Source organism: Folsomia candida, unplaced genomic scaffold, assembly GCF_002217175.1.
Source record: "Folsomia candida strain VU population unplaced genomic scaffold, ASM221717v1 Fcan01_Sc007, whole genome shotgun sequence".
Lineage (NCBI taxonomy): Eukaryota > Metazoa > Arthropoda > Collembola > Entomobryomorpha > Isotomidae > Folsomia > Folsomia candida.
Window position 1 is genome coordinate 4,044,094 of NW_019091199.1, and position 18,653 is coordinate 4,062,746.

The 18,653-nt window shown below is 39.4% G+C and overlaps 2 protein-coding genes across 2 annotated transcripts in view; one reads left to right on the forward strand and one right to left on the reverse strand.

Moving 5' to 3' along the window:
* Positions 1 to 215: 215 nt before the first annotated feature.
* LOC110852584 lies at positions 216 to 3,252 on the reverse strand. The gene is made up of 6 exons (XM_022100682.2): positions 1,872 to 3,252; positions 1,556 to 1,725; positions 1,336 to 1,463; positions 957 to 1,241; positions 716 to 867; positions 216 to 621 (listed from the first exon to the last, which is right to left on the reverse strand). Exons 1-6 carry the CDS (start codon positions 2,113 to 2,115, stop codon positions 524 to 526), a joined length of 1,077 nt encoding a protein of 358 aa, XP_021956374.2. The 5' UTR covers positions 2,116 to 3,252; the 3' UTR covers positions 216 to 523.
* A 5,538-nt stretch (positions 3,253 to 8,790) lies between these two features.
* Positions 8,791 to 18,653, forward strand: part of LOC110852644 (corticotropin-releasing factor receptor 1) — a 28,834-nt gene continuing 18,971 nt past the window's right edge. The window contains exons 1-4 of the mRNA XM_022100751.2: positions 8,791 to 9,994; positions 14,175 to 14,215; positions 14,328 to 14,418; positions 14,989 to 15,092. Of these exons, the coding sequence (XP_021956443.1) occupies positions 9,808 to 9,994; positions 14,175 to 14,215; positions 14,328 to 14,418; positions 14,989 to 15,092 (423 nt within the window). The 5' untranslated portion in view covers positions 8,791 to 9,807. The remainder of the gene's footprint in view (positions 9,995 to 14,174; positions 14,216 to 14,327; positions 14,419 to 14,988; positions 15,093 to 18,653) is intronic.

Below are 18,653 nucleotides of genomic sequence, written 5' to 3' on the forward strand. Positions count from 1 at the left end.
CGTTCAGAAGATGAAACTTGAGACAGTCTGCGTTCTGCAAGGTACGGATGAGATGAATGAGTGTTGGAGCTCCGAGTTGGCGAAGGCGACTGCATCGATCCCTACCCGAGGTCTTTCACACCCGATCATTTTCTCTTTGCAAAAGTACTCGCAAGCTTGACTGGATGGCGTCGTGTGACACATTGATGAAAGTGAAATAGGAAAACAGGCTCAAATATATTCCAGCATGATTTATTTTCACCTCTTATTATATATTATATACATATACCACAGCTCAAAGTTCACACTTCACCTCCCATAATTACATAATTAGACTTGATTAAGATTATATATTACTACTACTTTTTGATTACTGATACAAAATACGACAGACAAAATAGTTCCGAATTATGTATATGCGCATGCATATTCTGAATGATTTAGACACAATGAAGGAGCGAAAGTAATTAATCTTTCAGGAGTGGTTAATTGGTGAAGGTTAGTTAGGTAGGTAGGTTAGGATTATTATCATCGGGCTGTTTGCTTAGTAGACTTTAAGTTGGTTGAATTCATCAAATCCAGATGCATGTCCAGCATTTCTGACGATAAAAGTTAATCCATCAGAATGCAATCTGCGTTCTCCTGCAAAGTAATTGTTCATAAAAAGGCAATGATTCACAATTTTCAATGTAGGTATAAGGATACTATATATTGAATGTAAAGTTGTTGCACGTACCACGTTTGACAAAAAGATGAGGCCCGGAAGACGAGCTGCTGGTTGATGGGATTCCCATGCTAGCCGTTGAATGTACAGAAGGAGTCGTAATTGTTGCAGTTCCATTGGTGGGCGAGGTCCTGATTTGATACTTACTGGTCCCTCGTCCAACCCTATTGAGATTTAAAAATAAGGTTTCGCAAGTTTGAATTACGAGACAAGATAAGCCATTGGAACTCATAATTTTCATCTTCTGACATACCTCACCAAACCATCCGCAGTTTGAGACACCCGAATCCCGTTGACAACCCAGTTTTCAGTCCCATCTTCCGTAATCCAATACTGAGTTTGCGAGCAGATTTTTTTGCATTCACGAACCATGTGCGAACCGTAGTGGGCATTGTGTAGGAATACCGGAATGCTAAAATCCCCACTCAGGTCGGAAAACGTATCGCTGGTTGTACGAGTTCCTGCTTGGTCAACGAGATAAACCAAAGCCGATGTGTCACTTGTGAAACTCACTCCTTTGTAAAACATCTTGGCAAACCTTGAAAGAATAAATTTTATGCGATAAGTAATACACAATATGACATCTGAAAACGTTGATTACATAAAAAACTAATACATTATGTAATTCGTACTTTGTATTCCCTGTGGTTGGATCAGTGGTCGTAATTTCCACTCTACTGCCATAGGCATAAACCAGCCCACTTGGATGAATGAGTGATGCAGAGTTACCATCCGGGGAAAGAGAAATAATGATTTGACTCTGTGAAAAATAAAAATGAACAGAAACTAAGTTAGTTAATTAATTAATTTATAGTAAGTACTTGTTTTAATTAGTTTTGTTTTGCCAACTACCTGAGAGTTCAACACCCTGATTCCCTTGTCGATCGTTGTATCAACTTGAATTCCACTATGCAACCGCAAGCTAATTATTCCTTGAGACGTCACTGTCGCCCCCAATGCAGATGAATTTTCAGTTGAGTAAGGATCATTCCAGTAATTTGAGGAGCCCATCCTGTACAAATCTACCTCACGAAAGAAAGAAAGAATGAATTTCGACAAAAATCTGATCTTCCCATGTCCCAAAGTGACTTTGGGGTGAGTAGGGAGATGTATATCGTAAGTGACAATGCAATTAATAATCATTGGTAAGACAAATTAATTTTCTTACGATTTTTGGATTTTCGATTTCCTGGAGAGTGATGAAAAGTTGTGTTGACCCACCGAGTTTTGCGTTGAAATGAATGATGGAATGGAGTGAGTGACGCCTGGTGAGGTGAAGACTTGAGGCCGGACGAATGAACTCGAGAAAATGACTCTGCTACTTCTGCTAATAAATCACCACCATCTCCTCCTCGGTCATCCACCAGCAAGGAAAAGTGCCCTCTCCCATCCTCCAGTCGATTGGATGGCATTTGAACCAACTTTAAATTACTTGTCCAATGGAGAATTGTGGAAATATAAGATAACCTTCGATTTATGCAATGTTTATTATGACAAATTCCACCAACTACACGCTATGGATAACAATTCAATTAGGATTATGTATTATACGAAAGAAGAAATGTCGACAGCACCGCTGCGAGAAAACTTTATTATTATTATTATTCCGTTCCAACAATATTGCCGTTCTTTGTATGCGGGCGGAATTGAAATCAATTCTCCTTTGTTATTAATGTGGAATTTCCTTCCGGTGGTGAAAACGAGGAGTATTTTCAATGAGGCAAGTCAACGGGATGTGCGACACTAATGTGTGTTATTCCAATTATTCGTGATTTTGCTCATGATGAACACATTCGACACAGCCGCAATGAAATGAATAATGATAAGCGTTCATAAAAGGAAATGATGCCCTTTGAGCCAGCTGGCTTTGAACTTTGCCTCTGTCGTTGGTCGTCACGATTCTGCCAATTAGTGGTGAAAACTGCAAACTTTGTGCTATTTCCCTAATTTTGACCGTAATTTATTCTTTGAAATTCTGTCCCCTTTAATCTCATATATCTGACAATTGTCACGAAACATGGACCGTTCCACTAAAACCCAAGTATTACATTGCCTGCCTACGTAAGATTCCAAATTCGAAGTTATAATAAGTAGATACATACACGAGGCATGCAATTTACGTAGATTATGCTGTATGTAGTCCTTCAACTCGGTCATTGAATGTCCTTATAATATGACGGGTGGAACGACTTTTGAAGCATGAATTATCTGCGAGTTTTTCATTGGAAATGGAACCGATAACATGTTTATCTATAATCATGTTTATAGTGTTTTTATGATATTTCCTCTTGTAGCTAATATATGAAATTGAAATTGGGCCAGTTTCACATGTTTCTTGTCGTGCAGACCAACAACATTGGTCTAATCATTCGACTTTAATGCGTCTTGTTGTGGTGTTTGGATTTGATTTATCTTATTTGTAATTGCTTATTCGTGATGATAATATTATGGTCACAGCTGATAAAGGACGACACGGAGCAATAGTAATAAATAAAAGTAAATGAATAAAATATTTAATTTTCACTAGGACTGACTGGAAGGACTTGTTTGCCTTCCGTTCTGTCCTTTGTACTATTCAGTGCTCATCACCTTGTCATTCGGATATCCGACATTTTCGTACATGGACACGTTCCAAGTCTGACGATAGGAAATGCACGCTTTGCTATTGGTCTCAAAGATGATACAAATTCTAGGTCTGCCCACGCTGAAAATATCTTGTGATCATATATCAAGCAAATGACATGCGATCATTTGTGACACTAATTTATTGAAATGTAAATGTAAAAGCTGTAGGGCACCAGCATAGCACATTTTAACCAAGCTTAAGATTCTTAACGCCATACAGTGACGAGATGCACGAGTTGATGACATCGGCCGACTTCACGACAAAGTCTATTTTGCAAGGAAAACTGATCAGAAAATGTCAATTTCCTGTTACATTATTATTTCAAAATTGAAGATTGATACAATTTCATATTAAATACGTGTCAAGTTCTACGAATTTAATTTGGGAGGAAAAAATTGAAAAAAAGGTTAATTTTTATATAGGTGAACTGAAGCTTCCGTGAGTTTTATATAAGTCCATTATTATATATGACCAGTCAAGCATTATGATCGATCACGAACCATCTCGCAAATTATACGAAATCGAAATGATGAAATCCGAAATTCTTTAATAACAGACTATTAATCTCGTGTTCATTTTCTTGTCCTGTTGCATCTGCTGCTACTGCATGCACTCCACACATGCATGCTCGTCGTCTCACATTCTTCTAAAAATACCCTGGCAGCAGCAACCTTTTTGATACGGGGCTCTATATAATCTATAAAAAATTGTGGATGCAAATCACGTCTTGTACTTTTTATCATCGTTCAGAAAGGAAATCCGAATCTGTAATATCTTTCGTTACATCTACTTTGCGTCTTCATCTTTATAAATGACGAAACAAACACTCGCCGCCGACGACCAAGCTCGCACCAAAGGCAACGACGAAGGAGCAGGAGTTGCAGAATGGATTTTTCAACGTCGGGTTTTTCTCGCCATGGTTTTATATAGGTAATTTAATCCTGGCCCCAAGCCAGGGCAGCGATGGTCATGGTTGGTGGTGTACCGAATAATGCATGGCACCGTTATTTAAACCTATTTTCCTTGCCCCATGGTCCCATACAAATTAGCGTCTCACAAACGGGGAAAGGAGCCAAAATCTTGGAAAGCTCAAAGGTTTAGACGTTGGCAATTGCAAGGTCAATAATAAAGCCACACTTGATTTAAAACAGGGCAAAGTGGTTGCTTGTTTAAGGTCGAAGGTTTGACATGTTTACTTGATGACTTGTGTCTCATTACTCGCAAACCAACGCCATTACGAACTTTCTCTCTAATTGTCCCACCACCACCACCACACGTTGCAGAAGGCATTTCAAGAGTCGTCAAATGCACTCTGCAAACTACTACCGCCTCATTAAAACGGAATGAGTATGTTCAAGTACTATAAAAATATAACCTGCATTATGCAAGCTTGTCGCGTAAACAAAGAACTTCACAATAATAATAATAACTCTGCATATGTACGTACAACAAGACTGAGAATTTCTGGTTGCAAAGTCTAATAAACCACATACGAGAAAATCTTTCGTGACTTGCTTGAACATATCGATGTTCTACATACCATTACTTAAGTATTTGCACATATATCCATGAAACCACTCACTACAGAACTGTACTACTGTACTACTACTACTGTACTACTCCGGAATAAAGTAGTCGTAGTGGTAGTAGTAGTTTGTAAGTTTCTCACATAAATTCTCAACCGAGAAAATAAAACATGCCGAACCCAGAAGTGATCATTTGTCAACGCCAGCTTTCAAGTTCAAGCAAACCATTGGACACCGCGATGATTGCTTTCAACAAGAATAGCGGCACAGTGGTACAGCAATAATAGTGCTCGTCGACGTCGTCTTTGTCGTCGTCCATGTGGTGCACCTTCCCTCCTCCCACCCACAAAAACCCCACCGCCTGCCTGAGTGCCAATAAGTAAATGTATGCAGTATCAGTGTACATTGCATCATTGTTTCCAACTTTTAGTTTAAAACTTTTCTTTGCAATCCATCCGAAACTTTGTGTGGCTGTGGTTGTGGTTTGGTGGTGTTGTTGGCAATTTATATCGTGATGGGTGTGCAGACTAACTTGGTCAATTTGCTACGATTTTGCCTTTCAAGTAAATTAAGGCGGCCGCACAGCAACACACACGCAGATTCTGAAACAAGATTCACATCATTACTTAGCATTTAGGCCTCGGTTATGAAAACTTACGTGACGTGATGTGCACTATGTGGAGTAAATTGGCTTCATACTTGCGATATCAGAACTCATGTGCATCTGCCGATCAGGATAACGATACGCCGGAGGGTGAGAAAGCCCGATCCTTCCACAACAACGGCCTTTCCGAATATGTATACGGCTGAAAATGGGGATTAAATGATCCATTTTTGAAAATTTGATTGGAGAAATATTGAGCCAGTTGTGCTGTCAGTTTACTCCGTCAGGGTCTTGCTATTATTAGCGTGGAAAATTGGTGGATGCGGAGTGTAAGTGACACGACAGGTTGTCCTCTGAAAGATAACCCAACTGATGTGTGATTAGGCATGTCCCAAAGGAATTTTTATCTCATTATTTTGCTCATTTGGCCGGTTGGGTTACAGAGATTTCAGTTTGCATGGCTCATCCATCTCATGCTTGTACGTAGCATGATGATGGCACAACTACAGTTAATCATTCAAGATCAAATCTCTGAGATATATTGTTTTTCCCTCAATTACTTTACTCCGATGAGCGAGCATTAGATAGGACTCGCACAGGAATCTCTTTAAAATAGAGTATATTTATACATTTATATGTGCATGGCTCACCAGAGTACATTTGTATAAAGATATACGTTGCTGCAGAAATTATTGATATTAAAAGAGGACACAACCGACATCAGAGTACAATCACTGCTTCGAGTGTTTAGAGAAAATTGTGCCGGGTTTCCACAACTTTCTACATGATAGCAGGATTAAGTGAGATTACATTTTGATTGGACTTTCAGTAGTTCCAGTTCAGTTAGTGCATGCATACGTATCTTCCACTGGAAACGCCATAGTCCAGTTCAGCCAAGATGTATGTATGTAACCGCCTTATTTGTTGTTTGCCTGTGGCTCAAATTCTTGTGGTAACAAATCCACATCGAAATCTACCTTCTTGTTGCATAATACGTAGCACATAACGATACGACCGCTAAATTGTACTCTGCATCACTCACTGTTACAATTTGAGGATTTACATCCGTGTCAAAGTTGAAGGGCGAATAAGTAGTTATGCATTATTACTTTCAGCTTGAGTCGGAGTTGAGTAGGACGAAATTTTCCATCTCGCACTGTTGTGGGAACAGATTGGTGCTGAATTTTTAACATATCTCTTTTCCCAGTAAGTAAGTAGGATAGTGCTGGGTTTGAAATCCGTCACTGCACAGTTGCGTAACATCTGGCTGGACCTGGGCGAGAAGATGACTCGAGTTTCGGAAAGAAAACTTTTTCAGAGTTCTTATCTGGAAAGCAAATAAACGAAACGCAGTTTTGCAACAAATAAGACAAAGTGGCATTTATCATTTTCATGAATCAATTCTCAATTACTGCAAAAACACACATGGAACAAAATGTGGACAGAAATAGAGAGAGAGAAAGGTGAGCCTTCGATATACTGTGTTCCTCCTATCCTCAATAAAATGATCTTGAAAATGCATGCAGGTATATGTGCCGATAATATTTAGTAGGACAATCGCACTATAGGGCAACCTCGTAGCACCTTTGTTATCCGTAACGCTCATCTCTTAGAAAACTATTAATACACCGTTCTCAACATTTACGATATGTTGAGAGAAAAAAACTCAAACTGTTTCAGCGTAAAGGTTGGTTGCGTGGTGGAGAGTTTTCTTTTTGAGTTCGGAGGGTTAAACCAATATGATTTTATGGATCAAACTCTAAACTTGTGGGGTTGAAACTATTCGGAGTGAGTGGGACTAACTTGCGTCCGAGAAAGTTACCTCTCACCTCCGCACTCTGCTAATCGCGTGATCTGAAAAGTGATAACACGGCTCGTCAATTTACACATCAATTTCTCCTCGTGTCGTGCCATCCCCACGTACACGGCGCATTGTATAAAGTTGTCAAAGACTTTGGGGAAGGCAAATCTCTAGGGTGTGGTTCTGCCTTTAAAATTATAATACTGACAAAGTACATAAGACGAATAAACTTTGCCATTTTGCGCCCTCCAGTCTCGATTAATTTTTGGCTTACATGACCTAATCCGAAGTTACATCATGCATACATACATAAGCATATTGGATTCGTATATTATATCTGCATCTTTGGAATAGTTGGGTGTTGCATAATAATCCCGTTTCTTGCATGCACTTCTCTGTTCTTGTTTCGTGACCACTCAAAGAAATGTCTCTCATTTTCAATTTTTTGATTTGTTGACAGATTTGTCATTCACAAGTACTCGTGCGAGATTTCTTTGAGTGAGGCTGCCAGAACTTTCTTTTCTTTTACTTGGTACTCCATGCTGTGTGTCTGTGTACATATGTAGGTCTATTTATAACGTGTGAGTGCTGTGCGAAGAAAGGCTTGGGTTTCGATTACACAACAATCTATATCTGGCTATCACCTACATGCATAAAAAACGACTCGGGGGACTTAATTTCATCATTAAACAATTTATAAATGTGGAGAAAAACTCGACATCTTCTTATTTTGCATGCTGTAACCGGAAAAGTTACATAACAGTTTGTTCCTTCGTGCGTATAACCAATATGCTTTTGTATGCAGTACCTTGAAAGTAGATTCTCAGCCGAGCATGCTGCTAATCCAACGCGTTCCTAAAGACGTGCAACAGACAACGCTCCAAGTTTGTTAATTAATATTGCACGTCGTTATTTTACAAGACGGGATTACGAGAAAGCCGTCCTGCATGCGGAATACCCACGCTGAACACTTTTGTGTATTTTATTTTTAATTTAGACCTTGCCATATAGCATAATGATGTCATAACTCTCAGAACACCTGCATAAGTTTCAAACCATAAAAGTTGTCAACATCGCATCCACCATATTTTTACAACATGATGATTACAAGCTCAATTTCATGCACAATTAGCAGCCATGTTGATGCAAAGACACACAGGCTCGCAGCTCCTCAGCTATGCACATACATAGAATTCTGCATGTATGTGCGCCACTCTGGGTCCCTCCTCTAATCCAATCCACTCGTGTCTGTCGGGGGCATAATTCAAATTCGCCCATTAAAATGACGACGTATCCTTGCGTGACTTTCGATCAGAATCAGATTTAGGAGCAAAGTTTGAAAACTAAGGATTTGTGACTTTGCAGCCCTTCCCACTTATTCCTCTTACGTATCTCATCTCGCCACAGATTTGAGGTCACAGTCATTGCATTCGGCTCCGGTGCACTCTCGTCTGGGCCAAAACCTTTCTGCCCCGTAATAATAAGTAAACGAGGCAGGAGGACAAAGTCAGAGAGGATCCATTAAACGGTGGTGCCTGGCGTTTGTGAAGCGCAAAATCTCATCGTCTTATTCTCAACCCAGGAGGAAAGAAAGAGCGAGCGTGAGGCAAAGTGAGCCTTGCAACCCAGTCGAGCTTCAGCTCTCGAACACACACCACGACCAACCAACGCCAAGCTTCACAAGTCGACTTCTTCCCTGCTAATTAATTTCCACCCAGGCTTCACCCTGTAATTGCATACGCGGTGAGGTGTGAGACCAAAGCGTGCTTGTTCGACTACCACCACTCGGAACAATAATGGTAACAATTTGCGGTGCAGTACAATAGTTGCGAGAAAGTCCACGCCACGACACAATTGCACGTTTTGCATATTATGTGTTTGTCACTACTATGGAATCCTCCTTGTCTCGAGAAAACCATTGTCTTGTTGCAACTGCTTAGTTTCACTCGGGGAGGGAAAATTGTGGTTCGGAGTTGCGATAATTGAGCCAATTTCTTTAAGAGCAGCCTCTGAATCTGAAATGTAAGGGCTATGAAATGAAATGTGATGGTTGTGATAAGTCTTGTACACACATATATCGAATATAATGGCAATGGTGCGTGCATTAACTTTTCCTTTGTCGTAGGATCTGTGTAAAAGTTGAGAATAAATTTAGTCACGAGACACACAATGTTGTAAAGTGCTGCAAATGGAAAGTTAAGACGATGTGGTGCAGAGTATTTTTACCAAACGTACTAAATCGTGTCTGGGGAAAACTAGTGGAGCTTCTCCCTCGGACATAAATCTTGGCTTATTAATGGCAAGGCAATTCTACTGATGAGAATGTTTTTTATGAGGCCACTTGAATTAAATGGAGACAATGAGAATAAGAATAAGTGGGTGGTGAAAGTAAGTAAATTGAAATCGTGGTCCTCCTGCTGCCACTGCGACAAAAAATGTGCCCATGGACTTGGGAAAGTTGGTCTGAATGCCTAACCAAGAATTTGGTTAAAAGTCGTCGTCGAGCTGGTTGACTGATAATAAGAACTTTTTGTAGTTGACAGAAAAATGGGAGAAAGTGGAGTGATTCCGGGATTGAGTGAGTTCGAACTTTCACAAATATCGGAGGGGTATTTTGAGAATGTGTCCTATCCCCTCTCCGACTGGCATAAGAGCTCCTTGGAAAACGTCACGTACGTTGGGATCGAGTGTTTGATCTACATGTGGTTCACAGTACAGCCCAAACTGACTCCTGGTAAGTGCTCAATTCAATTATCTAAATATGAGACCGAGTTTATGTAGACATTCAACGTCAGTCGGAGCAATCAAGTGATGAATCAGGCCAGAATCAGGCAGTTTAAAATATAACTCACCGTCATCAAAGGGCACATACACAAATCTGCATTTAGGTAACATCACATGTTCTCCAATTGATTGATGGTTAAATTGATCAGAAATATAATCGAGCATGTTGAACTGGGAGAAAATAGGAAGGGGAACGTTAGACTATTTTTGGCTCTGATTCAAATTTCTTTTTGTATTCTTAGCTTAATTTATTCATCATGTTTGATGATATGTGCAGTTTTCTTTCACCAGTGCACTGTCCAATTACAGCCTTCACCAACAAAGTATTCGCGATGTTGATGCATAACAAATCGACAATGCCACATGCAATAAATTGACTAATATGTTCATATGTATCTCGTGTACATATACGTAAGTGGAAGGAAAACTTTCCAACTTTTTGCTGTTTGATGCATCTTACTCCTTATGGCGATTAATCTCATTCAATTTTACTTTTAGCATCGTCCTGGGAGTCATCTCGTTCAGTGGTGAACTTTTCATAGAAGAATGTTTCTTTCGCCAGAATTGCGATATCTCTGTTTCTCCCTCGTTATGAACTGTGTGTGTGCTCAAGTAGCCAACTCCTACGCCATGCACAAGTTAGTCTGCAAAGTTACGAGTTTGCATTGTTAATCAAGCATCTGCCAATTGTTGACTTACTTTTCGTCCTCAAGTAAAATCCGTGCCACCCACATTTGAACCGAATAATGAAAAACTTGGAGAAATACTGATAAGTTTGACGAGACAATTATTTGTGCAGCAACGATGGTACCAATATTTTAATTAAGCTCACACTAATTTTTTTTTCTGGTTTGTACATCAAGTTTTTAGCGTCAGCTACTTATTGTGATCGATTTGTCCGTCCGTTTGTCCATCCGTAAACAAGATATCTCAAGAACGAGTCAATCGTCGTTTTCGACATTGTGCTTCTAGTTTTTAGTTCTAAAATGGGGCCAATCGGACCTCCTCCCACAGCGCCATGGGGTGTGGTCCAAAACTAAATTTAACTGTAATTTTCATATGGGATGTCATTTTAAAGGAAATTTCACCCTGCATTCAACGGAGCCAATATTTTTGACCTCGTGACTGTGATGACGAGGTCACAGGTCAAAACATACATGATTGACATATGGGGTGTCATTTTAAAGGACATTTGACCACGATTTCAAGGATGTTAATATTTTTGACCTCATGACCTTGAAAAGGAGGTCAATGGTCAAAAATATATAATTGTCAGATATGGTGTCATTTTAAAGGAAATTTCGATCGTTCTGACGCTACTTTTTCATATTCGTTTGTAAGGGTTTATTTATAGTTATCAGTAGCCTTTTGTTGTTTAGATCACTGCAAGAAAATAACTCGTCACTCAGCCAAATAACTAGTTAATTGATCAATTTTGTCATTCTTTTTTAACTACCATGTCAATACACAACCTTGGCATGTTGGCATACCCTTTTGTACATATGTAATAATCGATTCTCTCGATTTTTTAGTCTTTTAGCTGCATGGCCCATTGGTCTAATAGCTCCAAAGTCCGACTGCATTCGGAGAGTAGATCGAAAATCTCTAGAAATCATTAATTGGCGAGTGTGTCTTGGAACCTGAAGCGTGAAATGAAAAAAGTTTGTTTGTGTTGGACAGAGCTCGGCTACATTACCTGCCATTCCCCCTCGATTGTTCTACCCCATTGATTTAAATGCTTTCACCCCGGCTCATGACATGGATCTTTTCAGACCCACTCAATCCCTATACGGTCTCAGAAAACACCCTTTTTAAAAAACCTTGCCTCAGTTCACTTGAATGAATTCGAAACGACTCGCAATAAATATTTTACTTATTACACAATAAAATTTCAAATCAAACTGAATAACTTTACTATTCTTCATTCTTTACTATCGAATATCATTCATTGGCCCATTTTTAATTTAATTTTGCAATTGTATATTAATATTACATCACAAACACGTACAAAACAAATTGTGCAACTTTGCAATTTCATTTTATTAAAAAAAATACAAAACATGCATATTGAATTTAGAATGGCTTCCAATCAGAGGCATACGTAACACATATATAAATTAGAATTTCTGGCACTCCCGTCGTCGAATTGATCATGAGTTCGTCGTGAAACTTTTGCAATAAAGACATCTCACTGGCCTCAGAGAAAAAAGTTGCAACTAACTCGCGCAAGATTTAATTTAGAAAGGATATTGATTCCCCATAATGCCGGATTGTTGGTTGGTGTGGCTTAAATTACATAAACCTTTTTCCGCCAATGTCAATCACTTTCTCCCCACTTTTGTTGTGACGTATGTACATATGCATTCACGAGAAATGTGTCGGGCTTACAACGTCTGCATTCTTTCGTAATAATCATTATCCTGATTCGCCTTACATGTGGCTGGGTTTGAGAGTCTTGTAACGGCGGCGGACGGATAAAAAATGATGTGGATATTTTTTAGGCAATTGGGTGGACAGACACATGATTGACGCAAGCTTCGTGTGTACACAAACAGAGAATACAATCCTCGGATGGAGAGAGCTCTATTAATTTTGATTACACGGACATTAGCTTTCTCTAATGCTTTCTCTTTCTCAGATTCCGTATTTTTACAGCTCGTTGCTTTGTATGTAATAATAATCGGGAGAGGCCAACGGCAGGGCACCTACGTAATCCACGTTTACCCAGAACAATGCCCAGCAAAAATGATGCCATATACACAAGCAACCGAACGTATGTACATGTATTAAGACGCAGTCGGAATTTCACCTGTCTCGGTCCATTAACTTGTGACGTGAGCCTCAAAGGCACAACTACTCCAGGACCACCTTTGACTAATATTCGCCTGCTTATACTTTGAACCAGATCAAAGTCTAAAATAAATTTATACCAGTTTGATACATATGTAAAAAAAGGGTTATACATTTATGTATGTTATTTATATTGCTGTTTGTGGTTCATATCATATAGCTCAGTTGATCCATGCCGACACCAGTCAGTTGTATTTAATTAAAGTGCGACGGCGCGCCGCGCCGCGCCATACCTGGATCTGTGCATTTGTTAAATAAAATGAAAAACTCGAGTCAAATAAGCGAGTTTAAAGGTTGGAGCCCCTGTCAAATTCAATTTCACGAAATGTCACGTCCCAATATTGCATGTTATTTTCTTGTACAAAGAAGAAGCAGTGGAGCAAATACATCAGTGTAACCGTCTTATTTTCTTGTATTCATATTATGCAAATCATTGACGTTTTCTACCCTAAATGGTTTGAAATTGAACAGAATTTAATGTACGTGCGGAGAGCGACGTTAAATGCAAAGATTTTGTGTAGCTCGCTCGCTCCGATCACCATAATTCACACTCGCACGGAGACAAAGAACTAATGGTAATTACATGATAATGGTAATCTTGTGAAATAATTATCCACGGAGCTTTTGCACGAAATTCACGCACTGGTGCATCCATAATGAGGAGACTTCCACGAGGGCACTTTTGCCTGCTCCAGTTTGAAGGCTAGAATTATTATAATAAGATGATACCGAAACCAGGCCTTCCGTCAGTTCGGCTCACTCCTCAGTGGGGTGAAATAGTTGCCCGAGTTTCCACATTCCCTCATGCTGACAAACTTTTGTGAAAGCATTACCAGCTTTCCCTTCATTACCACGCGAGGATTGTACATCACACAAGTAAACAAATTGCCCAGCCATTTACATCGGCGGCCTACTTATAAATCAACCAGTGGGTTCCATATATGTACCTTGCCCACATACAAATTAGCGAGAAGATGCTCAGTGAGCACCAGCTACATATGTACGTATACACAAGATCTGTGTATTTACTACGATCACCGTGGTATACAGATCCTGACAACTTGTGAGATTTCAATGAATTTGATGACGTAGGAATGTGTGTACGTACGTACATACGTAGATATTTAAATACATGTACTGATTGTTCTGGTGAAAATATTACTGCGCAGCCAATTGTAGTCGAATAATGAAATAATCTGAGATACATAACTAATTACAAACTGATTACTTAATACCATTTCGTAATCAACTAATTGGAATTTGATATGATTTTGGTCCAGGAACTTACTGCAACGCAACTTACGACAACTTTTACTGTTGGGTGAGTGAAACAAATAATTTGTTAAATATTATTATTCTTTTCTTGACCATTCTCTCTTTCATTTATTATGAGCATTACAATAAATTAATTAATTTTTACTTTATTCTCACAGCCACCCACGCCAGCGGGAGAGACTGTGACCCGAGCCTGTTCCAGCATTTTGGAAGCCACCTATGACAAATCCGTTGCTCAGCATATTAAAGGTAGGCATGAGGATGGAATTAAGAGCCGAGTATAAAATTGTGACCACTATTTGAATGCGAATGAATGTCATGTAAGGCAATCTGCGTAATTCAACAAGGATCGCCTTGGGCTCCTCATGAAATGAATGAATGACTGGCTTCGTTCGCTGTTTATGCATCGCTTGGCTCACGGAGGTTGAACGTGTTTATAACTTTTGTGACATTTTAATATTAGGTTGACATAAATATGACATTAACGACTCCGCAATGTGCCACATTCCTACTTGTGTCCAATTTCTCAGAGTTCTATGGCTCCCAAGATTTTGGCAGCAGAACCGCAAAATACCTACATTTTGGTGTGGTTTCGTATGAGAAATGCTTACTTTTCGAAAATATGTTTGTTCCTTGAAGCGTTAACAGTTTCTTGCTTTATTTCCCAATTTTAGCAATCGGGACCAATATTTAATAAAAGTAGGAGAGGCGAAGCTAACAATTTCATTCAATTCCTCTCATCAGGCCAGGACGATTTCCGATCAATTTATTTCTTGGCCATGTCACAGACTTATTTCACATTTCTCTTTTTATTTCCAGGTCAGGCGATCCGAGTTTGCTTGGAGAATTCGACCTGGTTGTGGGGAAGCTGGACCAACTACTCCATGTGTGCAGACGAGCTGGAAGCCTACGAGAAAGTCTCCGTAAGTTGCACTTTAAAGTTGTCGTCACTTTTATCTTAGTGAAATAAATCGGAGAAGGCTCTGAAGGAATCTTTTGAGCTCAATCACAGGCAGCGCACTTCAATCTTTGTGTCTCCTTGAGGATGAGAAGCCCGTCAAAATGCTCCTCTCCACGAGTAAGAGGCTGCCACGTACATATTTTACCCAAACCTTCACCACCATCGCATCCTCTGCCTCCTCCTCTGCTGGAAAAGTGAAAGCAAGTGTTGGATTAAGATTATGAACAAGTTTCCATTCCCAGACTGTCTTCCATTCGGTCGGGCAGTCAGGAAAATTGAATCCGAGGTTCGTACGTATAAAAAGTTGCAGCGTTTCATCCGATGTAATGGAAGAAATGCAGGGAAATGCCAAAATGTATCTATTTACTTAAAGATACACGTCTGCTATGCTACACACATCAGTCAAAGTCAGTCAGTAAACTTTTTGATACGTTTTTTAACAAGATAAACGAAATGTAAGGATTACGATCCTTCATTTTTATACAAGTTGACCCACAGAAATGCTTATTTTTGGCGTATCAAGTTTTGAGAAGCTGTCGTGTGTTGGGTTACCTGACGAATAAATAAATTGGTGCCAGGTTTCAAAGGATCAACATTTCTTCCTTCATAAAAGAAGTATGCACAGCGGGTGACGTTATTTCTTTCTTTTGTGCTTATAATTTTTACATGCGTCAAACCAAGGCTGCTGGAAATCATGCTAACTCTCATATTTCAACAATCTATTGTTGCATACATATGTACATCTTATCCTGGAAATAAACGTTGAATTGACTCCATCGTCGGTGTTGATCAAATTACGCGTTCCTTCTGAGAAAGTTGTAACTCAAGAAGAAACACATTAGATTGGAGGATCTGATTCACTCAGTGCTAGAAACAGTGAACGGGTTGGAGGAAGGGGTCGTAATTCGAAAGTGCTTTTCAGGAGAGCAGATAACTTTTAAACAAAAGAGGATAAGTCCGGAAGGAGCTGACTCCATTTCCACCCTTTGAGTACGACCTCTGGCCGAGTGAAAGCATGTAGCTCGAGTATAAATTGCGATGCACATTGGATTGGACAATGATGCTGAGCACCGTCTGCTCATTGATTAAGGAACAAGGTTAGATTTGCAGTAAAATCCATTACACAGAGTAAACAGGGCTTCCTCTCGTTGCTCATTAGTTCTTGGACATGATGCAATGCGATTCATACTTATCTCTTGGACGGAGACGACGTAATTCTGAAACATAGCAATGCAGCTCACACGGGAATTCTCGAGGCTCATTATAAAGAAAGCTGCAACCTCGCAAGTTAAGAAGATAAACTTCACTCGCTGCTTTTGGAGGAGTGGCGAGGATGAGAATAATCAGTGCTTTAAAATGCATCCACACGACTCATCCTTTTAATCTTTTTTCTCTAAAAGAATTTTTTTCGTCGTAATTCGTAATCCTTTCTGGGAAAAAACAGGAGCAGGAAAATCAGCATTGTTGGTAATTTTAAGAAATGCCCTGGAGATAGATTACATCAGGAGAGTTTCCCTATAGACATGCAGTCACTGGTCTGCAGTCTGTCGGTACATACCAACAAGCACAAGATGATATTTGGGAGGGATTCCAATTCGCAGATTTTCCTATACTTTCGTACTCGTTGCATTTAAAAGAGAGCGAGAAAAAGGCTGCATAAAACAATCCCATGCCGGCCATGCCGGTGTGTTACATGGAAAATTCATTAATTCATCAACTTCCAGAGTCAGCAGCACTACCAACTTTAGCGGAAATTGGATCGCTATTTACTTACTGTGTCCGTTGCTGTTGCTTTTCGCAGAACTCAGAGTCAGACATGAATCCATCAAATCGCCAACGTCACGCAGGATAACCTTTAACTTACAGAGTAGTTTCAGGGAATACTTCATCAAATCGACATCAAATCTGAAAAAGATTTCCCAATGCATTTGATAGTTGGATTTTGGGAGGGTGACACATGTCGAGTCCGGTCCTTTGATTTCTGTCCATCAGACTTATTGCTCTGCTTGATCGAGTTTGGTATGTGATCTGGATAAGACACGTGGTTTGGTGATGAGGACCACGAGGAGGAGGGAAAAAGTAGTACAATAACCAAGTAATGACCTTGGCTGGTCGGTGAAACTTCTTGTTTCTGTGATTCAAAACGGCTCAGACCTCAGTTCTCTCTCTCTCTCTCTCACCACAACACCCAGTGGAATACGGAAACAAATGATAGGAACGAAGCCAATCCTTCATGTTTCTTGGTTTGTACTCTCCATTGTTGACTTTTCAACAAAAAAAACACATTTTCCGGGTAGTGGTGAAACATGGCTCGTGCTGTCCTACATCTCATCTCTCTTGTCTCTTCAATCCCTTGGCCACATCCTTTTTCTGGGTAATGACATCCTCTCATGAATGCAAACATGTAGACCAAATAAAGCTTTCGCTGGTAGAAAATCTGGAAGGAATTACTCCAAGTTTACTGCTGAGCTGCATACATAATCCATGCATGTAACTTACGAATACAGCTCTTAGTACATACTTATTCCCTGTGCATACTTAACATGCATCTAGCTCGACTACGCGAACAGCGGTTGAACTGAATTGCACACTTGACTGAGCTTTTCTTGAAGCCAATACAATATCCGACAAAGAGTTCATTTAAATTGAAAAAGTTTCCTGCTGGAGAACAAACGAGTGTGCAGTGCTTGGCCAGTAGAGTCGCATTTCATTAAATCTCCCTTGTTTTAAGTATCCTTGTCGTTGTTGTGCTTTCTCCATTGACAAATATGCATGGAGAAAACTAGATGCATATTGCATGACCTTGGAGTTCACTGTCGCACTCGGTTCCTCTCACGGGAAACTTGGCATAACTGAACAAATGTGGCCGGAATGTGTAAGTTAATGTTTCACATTTCCCATTATTAAATGAAAACCTGTCACATTACTCATTTTCATCGGCACTCATTTGTTTGTACTACGTACGCTCCCATTTAAACACGCGTGAAAATTGTTTGTTTTCTTTTGCTTGTGATAACCAACTAAAAGCGTGGCGCATGTACAAGCTATCCAAATTTCAGCTTGAATTTACGTTTGCGTATTTTTCTCAATACATATTTAGTTGCCGAGTTGCATTCATACATACGTGTAAAATTTTCATTTACAATGAACATAAAGTTAAGAAAACTATTTCGCGAACTTGGGTTACCAATCTTACTAAGCGATAACGTCAGTTTTGTAGAAGGGTGAAAGTTTATATGTACGTTGGAATTCATATGAGTAAGTGTACATATTTACTTACGTACATATACCAAAATCAGACAATTGCATTTTTTCGTAACTTGAAAACATAATGCAACACAATGTAATAAGTAAGTTTGAAAGGAAAAATGATAAACTTATGACACCAACAGTATTTGTAGAAATGTATTGTTAAAAGTGTTTTTTCATGTTTTCAAAGTGTATAAAAAATGTAAGCAAATCGTTAGCTCTACCGTATTCATTGAACAAATTATCATTAAAAATAGTTGCATTTATGTACCTA

What these genes read in the sequence shown, in the direction of transcription:
- LOC110852584 (XM_022100682.2), bottom strand. Translation starts at nt 2,115, where the DNA reads ATGCCATCCAATCGACTGGAGGATGGGAGAGGGCACTTTTCCTTGCTG. An exon ending in CCAACCACAGGGAATACAAA is followed by an intron (nt 1,242 to 1,335) that starts GTACGAATTACA and finishes TATTCTTTCAAG; the next exon opens with GTTTGCCAAGATGTTTTACA. An exon ending in TCATCTTTTTGTCAAACGTG is followed by an intron (nt 622 to 715) that starts GTACGTGCAACA and finishes ATTACTTTGCAG; the next exon opens with GAGAACGCAGATTGCATTCT.